This window comes from Streptopelia decaocto, assembly GCF_964273445.1.
Source record: "Streptopelia decaocto genome assembly, chromosome: 1".
In the NCBI taxonomy this organism is placed as follows: Eukaryota; Metazoa; Chordata; class Aves; order Columbiformes; family Columbidae; genus Streptopelia; species Streptopelia decaocto.
In genome coordinates, this window is record NC_138663.1 from 200,524,786 (window position 1) to 200,534,567 (window position 9,782).

The following is a 9,782-nucleotide window of genomic DNA, read 5'->3' on the forward strand; positions in this document are numbered from 1 at the left end:
AAATTTTATCCGAACAGCAGGAGAGATTTCCTGAGGCTCATCCCCCATTGCACTTGGAGTGCTGGGAGACAGGCAGTGACTCCAAGGGGCCAAGCATCAGGGGTAAATTTGGTGATATGTTGGCTGATAATCAATAATACAGCTATTATTGGTACTCCTTGAGGTCAAGTGATTCACACTGTAGTCACTGGCTGATGGGGCTGCACCCCATGGTTCCAAACACGACCCCCTACAGTGCCGCTCGCCACAGCCACGCTCCTCCACGGGCTGTCAATAGGGAACCTGTCCCGAAAATCACCCCTGCCCTCTGCTGTGATGCCACGGGCTCCCACCCTGCCCAAAGCGCTCCCCATTGCTGCCGTTCCATACCGGGCTGCATTTCTGCTTAAGAGAAATCTCTTCCCTTGCAAAGGGGCTGTTTGCAGCACAGGGGGTGAAAATGTTGCTTGCAATGGGCTCTCGGGGAGAAAGGAACCAGATGGCTTCCAGGTAAATTTATAAAAATTGGATTAAATACTTTCTTAATACTGGACATTTTGTCATATGCATCACTGAGGTGCATTTTATACTAAGAAAACCCAACCTCTAGATGTTTTATAATTTCCTTCTAAAAAGAAGGAATCTGAAAGCTCTTATGTTGTTATTGATGCTGAAAACAAAAATTCATTTCTTATCCCAGGGCTCAACATTTGACCTGTGCTGCAAAGCAAAAATCCCAACATTTGGGAAAAGCTTCAGATGTGCATTTCAACTTCATGACTATCATCTGCCTTTCTGATAGGGTGGATTACATTAATACAACCAGTGTGATACATTTTTAATTACTCAAAGTTCAATTCATTTTATATGAGCATATACCCTGTATGTTGTGCTGCCAAAACAGATCACTGGGCCAAGAGCTCAAAAATAATTTAAATGAAGGTTGAAATAAATGGAAAAGGAAAATGACATAAAGTCACATTACCATGAAACCTTCTTTAGTGTCTTCGGGAATAAAACTGCCATGAAGCAATGGGATCAGGAAGAAGCTTTGCCAGCGGGGATCTCTCCCAGGGGAAGGGCTCTGCTGCTTTCTCCTGTAATCTCATTTTCAGCAGGGACACCCAGGCACGATGCCGGCCTGACGCAGCAGAGGTGATTTGGCCAAGCACAGCTCAGACAGATGGGGTGGAAGGGAAGCACTCCGTAGGCTGCCTCTGTGGATGAAGTGCAAACACACTTTCAGGCATCCCCAGCACCATGGCAGGCTGCAAAACCTACGTGAGATCAAATATTTGGGCAGTGTGTCCTCACTGACTTCTCTCCTCCTGTCCCTTCACCTGATTTTCACTGCTGAAGCTTCAAGAGATGCACCAGAAGTCAGAGAAGCTGGAGATTTTCTTGCACCCTGAATAAAACAGATGAGCCCTGGAGTCCATGCAGATTGCACCCTATTGCCAAAGCCTGACCTAAATCCTAGAAGTGCCCTCTGAGGTGTGCTGGTAGGAAACCCTAAAGTCACATGGAGGCTTTCATCTGGCTGCACCACACTCATTGGAAAGCCCCAGGGGGAGCAGGTCCCCCACAGCTGAGCCCTGAGCAAGCCCAGCCCCAGTCCTCCTCCGTCCCCTGCCCAGGGCTGTGCTTCAGCCACCCAGACCCTCACAGGACTCACTTGTCATCCTCGCAGACAACCAGTATGTAGGGAAACTTGCACTAGTCACAGGATCACAGGATCACAGAATGTCAGAGATTGGAAGGGACCTCGAAAGATCATCCAGTCCAATCCCCCTGCCAGATCAGGAACACCCAGATGAGGTTACACAGGAAGGTGTCCAGGTGGGTTTTGAATGTCTCCAGAGAGGAAGACTCCGCAGCCCTCCTGGGCAGCCTGTTCCAGTGTCTGTTACCCTCACTGAGAAGAAGTTTCTTCTCATATTTAAGTGGAACCTCCTGTGTTCCAGTTTGTACCCATTGCCCCTTGTCCTATCATTGGTTGTCATTGAGAAGAGCCGGGCTCCATCCTCGTGACAGTCGCCCTTTATATATTTATAAACATTAATGAGGTCATCCCTCAGTCTCCTCTTCTCCAAACTAAAGAGCCCCAGCTCCCTCAGCCTTTCCTCACATGGGAGATGCTCCACTCCCTTCATCATCTTTGTTGTCCTGCGCTGGACTCTCTCCAGCAGTTCCCTGTCCTTCTGGAACTGAGGGGCTCAGAACTGGACACGATATTCCAGTTCACACAGTGCAGTGGGAGGTGTGGCTGCCCAGCTTAGAGGGCTCTGGCAGACCCCTCCCATCCGCTCTGAGAAGCCTGTGCTGACCAGCAGACTGAGGTGTCTCTTTTATCCATGCCCTACCAAAGAAAATTTGAGGAAACAAGAGGAAGAAGGGGATGGAAGACCTGCAGAAGGGCCAACCTGGTGTTTAATTCTTTCCCCACCCTGGGTGTGCACGTGGCTTCTGTAGCATCCGCCCCTGAGTGAGGATGAATTTTCAGGACTGGGGCACTTGGATGTTTTCTAATCACATTTCTCCCTAGCTCATGCTGTCCAAAAGAAAAACAAGCATTTCTAGGGACCTCCTCTGGAAGACGTTGGAAGGAAGAGATAAACACACAGCACTTGTGCTGTGTACGGTGGGATGGGAACCAGGCTCATTTTCCAGCGTGGTCATCTGAGATGACCCTGGGGACACAGAGATGCTGTTGCCCAGCCCCACCATCTCACCCGCAGCATCACCAGACTCCTCGGGGCGACAAAGTTCTTTTTAACACCCCGACAGGAAATTTCCCTTGCAGATGGGTGTTTCCTTAGCAATCATACACACACACACACACACACACACACACACACACACACACACACACAAAGCATCCTCGATGGAGTGCCCCCAGCCCTGGGCACGGCTCGCCCCCCCCGCTGGGAAGCAGCACAGCGGGCAGGGCTGCGGCCCCCCCGGCCGCCCATTAGCGCCCATTTCCTGGCTGGGGCGATGGCAGCCGGCCGGGCAGCGCTTTCTCTTCCTCAGCCAATTGCATCCTCAATCCGTATCGGAGGATCGCGGGGTGTGAGGCGTGGGAGAGCCCGGGGGCCGGTGCGGCGGGCGCCGGGGGGAGCAGCGACCGGCGCCGCGGCAAGAGTGGGAGGAAGAGGAGGGAGAGGAGCGAGGAAGAGGCCCGGGGCGGGCAGCCCCCGGGGTCGGGCCGCGCTGGCCGGCCCAGCCGCTTAAATGCAACCCCTGGGGCACCGGCTTCTCTCTGATGAGACCGCTCCAGGGCTGCCGGGGACGGGGCGTCGTCGTGGGGACCGTCACCCTCTGCCTGGCCGCCGGGTGGGCTCTGCAGAGTAAGTGTGCGACTCCGGCCCTTTCTCCCCTCCGCTTCTTCCCCCGGCTCTTTCCTCCTCCTCTTCCTCGCCGCGCTACCCCCGGCATGCGGCGAAAGCCCTGCCTGACCCCGCCGGAGCGCGGAGACCTGCGGGAGGGGCTGGGGACGGGACATAAGGGGGCTCGGGCAGGCACCGCTGCTCTCCACAGGCTGCAAAAGGCCTGGGAAGGCTCTGAGGAAGCGGGGGAGCGGAGCGGGGCCAGCCCGGGGCTGCAGCCCGGCCGGGGAGCTGCGGCTGCGGGGGAACGAGCCCCGCAACCGGTCCGGCGGGGACAGCCCCGAGCAGCCGCCGCCCCGCGGCTTCACCAGTGACGGCGGGGACAAGCATGGAGGAGGAAATAAATTCCTTTTAACCAGCCCGAAGGGCTTCAGCTCACGCTTGGGAAGCGCAGCGGCGAAGAGGGAGTCACAGAATCATAGAACGGTTTGGATGAGAAGGGACTTTCAAAGGTCAGCTAGTCCAACCCCCTGCGATGAGCAGGGATGTCTTCACCCAGATCAGGTTGCTCAGAGCCCCGTCCACCCCGGCCTTTAACGTTTCCAGGGATGGGGCATCTACCACCTCTCTGGCAAACTTGCTCCAGTACTGCACTCATTGCAAAAAATTTCTTCCTCATGTCTAGCCTGTATCTCCCTTGCTTCAGTTCAAAACCATTACCCCTTCTGTTGTAACAGGCCCTGCTAAAAAGTCTGTCCCCATCTTTCTTTCTTACCGGCCCCTTCTAAGTACTGAAGGGAAGGTGGATTTTAACCCATCACCCTGTGGGAGTGCGGGGGGACAGGGCAGCACACGGAGAGCTGGCCAGTCCTCTGCAAGTGACAGCCAGAGTAGGCTGCAGCCCCCCCATGCCTGGGAATTGAAGTGGGCAGTGCCACCGGGGGTGTTCATCTGGACACGTCCGGCTGTCTTCTTCATCATCCAGGTGACACTGAAGGGTGAAGGAACTGTCCCCTGAGTGTTGGAGCTCCAATTTGGAGCTGTCCTCCCCATTTTAGAAAGCCTGCTTGGCGGCTCCTGACTGCCAGCCCTTTTCCACCCATTGCCCAGCACGCTGCAGGCCCGGCTGTGTTGCTACAGCAGCTTTGACTCTCAGCCAGGTGAATACTTTTGGAGTGCAGCAGCAGCGTGCCAGGGACAGCAAACTTGCTGCACTTTGAGCAGCACCAGTACCCTCCTCTGTGCATGTTGTACTGGGTGTGAAGGGTCTGGTTTTGCAATCAGCAGCGCATGATGGCCTTGCACTGTGCTGCAGGTGGGTGTAATGTTTGCTCTCAAGGCTCATGCAGCTCTGTTTAGATTAGACTGCTTCAGGTGATCTGGGCAGACTATGTATTAAACATATTTTTGAATGGTTATTGCATTGCCTTTTTTGGCTTCGTGTGCTGGATAGGGACAGAACACATTTGCAAATAATTTAATAGAAGTATTATTAGTTTTTTTTACATTTACCTTGCAATCGTGTATTTAAAAAAAAAAGCCATACCCTTATCAAAACGTAAAAGGGTCACTGACTGGTGAGACACTCAGTTCCTGTCTAGTCAGAAGCAGAGCAAAAGGCCTTTAAATAAACATGGAGCAGAAAACAATTAGAACAATTTGCAGCGATTATCAGAGGTTCGCGTCTGTTCTGTTTCTCCAGCTGGCACAAACCCCATTTCACAGCCCTGGTCAGTCTCTCCCGCACACAGGCTGGAGGGCAGAGCACAGCATAGCTGAGGATGTGCTGGGCTGCCCGGAAAGCATCACGTCCCTGCCAAGCAACACGAGCATGACAAGATACCCATGGAATGGGGATCCCAGGGGTTTTATCTGGGCACAAGCTGAGATCCCATCTGCTTAATAAACAGATAGAGGCTGGGGCTTTCTCCTGTGCCGGTCCCATAGGTGTGGACCTGGGAATCACACTGGCTTCTCGAGCTTCCCAGCCTCGCCTTGACCAGCAGAGTTTCTGAATTCTGCTACGGATTGCAAATAGAGTGAAGTCGGCTTGTAATTCATTTACCCATCTCTCCCCATTTGTGGTTGCTTTGAGGTTTTGCTGGCCAGAGAGGGTTTCTTATTTTCTAATAAGGTTTTTTAAAAGATTTTTTTTTTCCCTTGGAGATTTTTTTCTTTGCTTTTTTTAAACCATTTTTTTCCCTGAAGTCTGAAAAACCTCCAGGGGCATCCCCAGGGGTCCAGCTTTGCGCTCCTGCAGTGTAGCTGAGGGTCTCATCCTCCCTGCCTGCTGCATTAGAGACACGTGCAGCTCAGCATTATTTCTTTGGTTCTGCTATTGCATTCAGGCTGTTGGCACAGTATGAGAGGAGAGCGGGTGAGCTGCTCCAAGCCAAACCAGGAAAAGGCATTTCCCGGTGAGGCTTACTCTGTGCTTTATCTGCCTTTTTGCCTGGTTTGATTTTTGCGGGTAGATAACAGGATTTCAGTCTCCAGCCAAGTGTCTCAAACATGCCACTAATTATTAAAAAAAAAAAAAGTATGCCAATTGAAACTTGGATGTTTGGTGTTTATCCAAATCTTCATGCAGAAATTATTGCAGTTACACATTAAACTACATGGTCAGTTCAGTTTCACAGTGTTACGAACAACTCTGTAATCACATCAGTGAGAACTGGGTAAGAATTAAATATTCTTTCATGTGCTTTTTTTTCCTGGAAATCATCAGGAGCATGAAGTCCCTGACTTTGCGTGAAACTGGGCACCTTTGATTACATGCAGTGTGTCTGCACTGGCATATAACCTGCTGCCTTTACGAAGCTGTTGTCTCAAACATTGATTACACATCCAGAAAATATTACAAAAGTCCTTGCCAAGTCTTCACATACTTAAGCCTTCTACAGTTCTTGCTTTCGGGAGATGGTAATTAATTTAGTAGGTTACCTTGACCATGGTGATTAAACTTTCCACTTAAATGCAGGATTTTAAAGGAAGGCCAGTTACTGATGAATACAAAAGCATTGCTCAGAGTTTTCAGAAAATGTTACACTCCCTTCCCCCAAAAGATTTGTCCAAAGTCTGCCCTCATGGGTATTAAAATGCAGAAAGACATATAATTACTTGTCCTGGATGGTGGCAGTGTTTCTCCTGCCTATCACTGATTAAAAATGTGTATTTACTCTTTAATTTAAGTATTGCTTTTATGGTCAGGAGAAGGAAAGAGAAACTGCAGAGCATAATCCATCCTCTCCTAAATCAGCCCACTGTGATGGGTAGGATGAATCACGCCCCAGAGGTCCCATCCTGCCCAGTTCAGTTGGTTCAGCGTCACCTCCACACTCATCATCCTCCTTTGTCTTTCAGCTCCTGGAGGAGTAACATTAGTTGTGCCACAACCCAACATCAACGCAACGGTGGCACAAAACATCCTCCTCTCAGTTGAATACTCTTGCAGAGGCGTCGCCACCATTGAGTGGAAGCATGTGTCCAGCTGGGGCACCACCACAATCGTTGAGTGGAAAAGTGGGAATTATATCAACATATCCACGGTCTACAAGGACAGAGTGACCACTTTTGAAAATGGCTCAATACAGCTTCTGAACGTGGGCGTGAGAGATGCCGGCTACTATTTTATCACCGTAACTGAGGAGCATGGAACCAACACCTACGGCACCATCATAGTCAACGTTTATGGTACAAACTAGATGAGAGTTCTTGGCTTTACATTGTCTTTCAACATTAATCTGCTCATAATCAATTTTATAATATTATTTTTTTCTATCCTCCCTGCAGAGATCATCTATGAAGATTTACATTTTGTAGCAGTTCTCTTTGCATTTCTCGCCGCAGTATCTGCCATTTTGATCTGCTTCATGTGGCTGTGTAATAAATCTCTGCATCTATTTCAGAAAAAGACAACACACAAACTAACAGGTATCTTGCTAAGAATGCCGTCCAGGTATAGGGGTTTTTAAGTCTGAATTTTTAGCCTAAAGTCACTTGTGATTTGGGCCATAAAGGTGCTAAGCAGGGACACAGAGAAACAAGACTGGAAGGGCTAAATTCAGTTACCCTGTTCAACTCTTTACTAGCTGAGGCAACAGAATAATAAGTATTGAGTTGCAGAATGATCCACAGGACATCTACCTTATATATTTTACATCGAAACTGCAAAACACTTCCCAACATTGCTAACTGCAAAACTTAGGGAGAAGACGCCAGAGCTGCAATAACCCCCATCAGAAGGCAGGAGACAAAGTCAAGAGCATCAGCAATGCTCTCGGGGTCTGCATAAGAGGTATCTCCTACAGAAAAATACTCAAATGGTCCTTGGGAGTGGTCCCCACCTCATTTCACGGAGGATCGCACCCCTCCTTCTCCTCTCAAACTCCCTTTCATCTGTCCTCATGTTTGATCCAGTTGCAGACTCCAACAAACACTGCCTAATACCAAAACCAGACTCCTAAAACACGCCAAATACACCAGGCATGAGAAGATCAAGGGAACACAAGGGCTGCACCAAAGGGAATGTTCACATACTAGAGAAGCAGTTTCCAAGTCACAGCCAGGGATATTGAGCCCAGGCAGCAAGACAAGGTCCCACACTGCAGGTCTGGGCTCAAGCTCTGGGCACATGCTTGGGATGGGACATTTCTTTTACCACTTCAAAACATATCAGGCATTTACCTCCCTTCTTTGTAAGTGCAGATCCACTAGTGGCTTCTTGTCTGGTAGGTAAAAGGTCTGTGTTTCTTTAATAAGCACTGCTTACGTGGTTACGCTACAACAAGCGGTTTAAGTACCAGTATTTGACTAGACCAACACAGACACTCAAGAATCCTAAGCCTCATGGCCCAGACTTTGTGTCAACTCTGCAAAACCTGGTATGAGATTAATCTGGCTCAAGCTGTCTTTTCCTTTCTGCTGCTGACCTACCATTCTAAGCGCTGCTGCTGTTTTCATGGTGCACACACCGCTCACGAACTTCTGTAGCTACTGAAAATTTCCCTATCACGCCAGAATATACAGGCTTTGGTTTGGATAAAGCCTCTTCTTCCTCCAGATAAAGCCAATCTTCCTCCAGAGACGAATCAAATACAGTTAATTGGCAGGGTTCAGGAAAACCACAGTTCTGGAGACTTGCTTTGTCATCTCCCAGAACATGATCCGAAGCAGAGAACTTCTGCCCCCGTTCCACTTTAGAAGAGCCCTCCTCCTTTCAGAAGCCACAAAGAGAGGTATAAGAACAGGCCCTATGGACTTCGCTTTTCATAGTCTTTAGTCTTGTACTGGAAGAAACCAGTGTCACTTTAAAGATTGTGAGGGACTCTTTCTGCAGTTCAATGTTTTGAAAAAACATATTTAAAACCTAACTGTATATGAGTAAGCTTGAGCTAATATTAAAAAGTTCAAAATGTCTCGGCTATTAAGACAGCGTTGTTAATTTTGGAATGCTGGCCTTCCAATAGATTTGCCAATCAATAATAATATCCTTTTATTTGCAGCAAGTACAACAGAAGAGATTGAATTGGACACCATTGAGTGTTAGCCAAGGACTGTCTCATAACAAAAATAACAATTCTACCTCAGGAAAAAGTATTGGCAAAGAAAGCAAGAAGAAACCTAAAAGGTAAAATGTTTGTGGCTACTGTAGAAACATCCTGACTTGCAACCTAACAGACATTAAATCAGCAGTGCCTGATGCAGCTGTTTTGACCTGTGAAGTTTTCGGTCAAGAAAAGAGTATGCTTTCATGCTGAGCACGAACACATTTTTGTGGCTAATTAATAAAATCTACAGCCTCTACCACACTTAAAACCAACCAACCCACCCTCAAAGATCAGCCCATAAAGGAAATGATCATGGTCTTGAAGGACACCTGTATATTGGCTACAGCAAGTCACCTATTACAGCCAGAGCTGCCATTAGCATCCTTCAACGTAATAAATGTAATGTCTAATTACAGTATTATATTAAAAAATTAATTGCAAGGATTGAATCCTGTTTATTGTGCCTATGCTGCTACTTTGGGGTGCAAGGCATTTCCTGAAGCCCTGGAGACAAACTGTAATACTTCATGAGACAAAACTGACTTTGAAACAGCGCCGAGCTGGTCAAAGTTCCCCCACTTGCGTTTCCAATTGTTTACACTGCCCTGGGGTATTAAGACACATCTTATGACATTACTAGAGAAGGTTGTTAAACAAGAAACCATGCACAGGCACTGAAGAGGATGTCATCTATAATGATTAGAGGGTGCAGATAAAATACTGACATGTCACACCAGTGGGGTGGCAAAATACTAAACAGTTTCACTGTGAAAGATGTCAAGTCCTTTACAAACTTAGGCCACTGACAAATAGTCTGTCTGGGAAGAAAAGCTAAACCAGCATTACTTAGAAATTCAGTATTTACAAATACGGTCCTGAAATTGCTCTTGTTGAGGAGCTACCTTTGCTTTCCTGTGTTGCAAGA

At 48.3% G+C, this 9,782-nt stretch overlaps 1 protein-coding gene across 1 annotated transcript; it reads left to right on the forward strand.

The window, feature by feature from the left end:
* The first annotated feature begins 3,066 nt into the window (after window positions 1-3,066).
* On the forward strand, window positions 3,067-9,235 carry VSTM5 (V-set and transmembrane domain containing 5). Its single transcript, XM_082053591.1, has 4 exons — window positions 3,067-3,329; window positions 6,672-7,001; window positions 7,101-7,241; window positions 8,813-9,235. Exons 1-4 carry the CDS (start codon window positions 3,245-3,247, stop codon window positions 8,854-8,856), a joined length of 600 nt encoding a protein of 199 aa, XP_081909717.1. The 5' UTR covers window positions 3,067-3,244; the 3' UTR covers window positions 8,857-9,235.
* The last annotated feature ends 547 nt before the right edge of the window (window positions 9,236-9,782 follow it).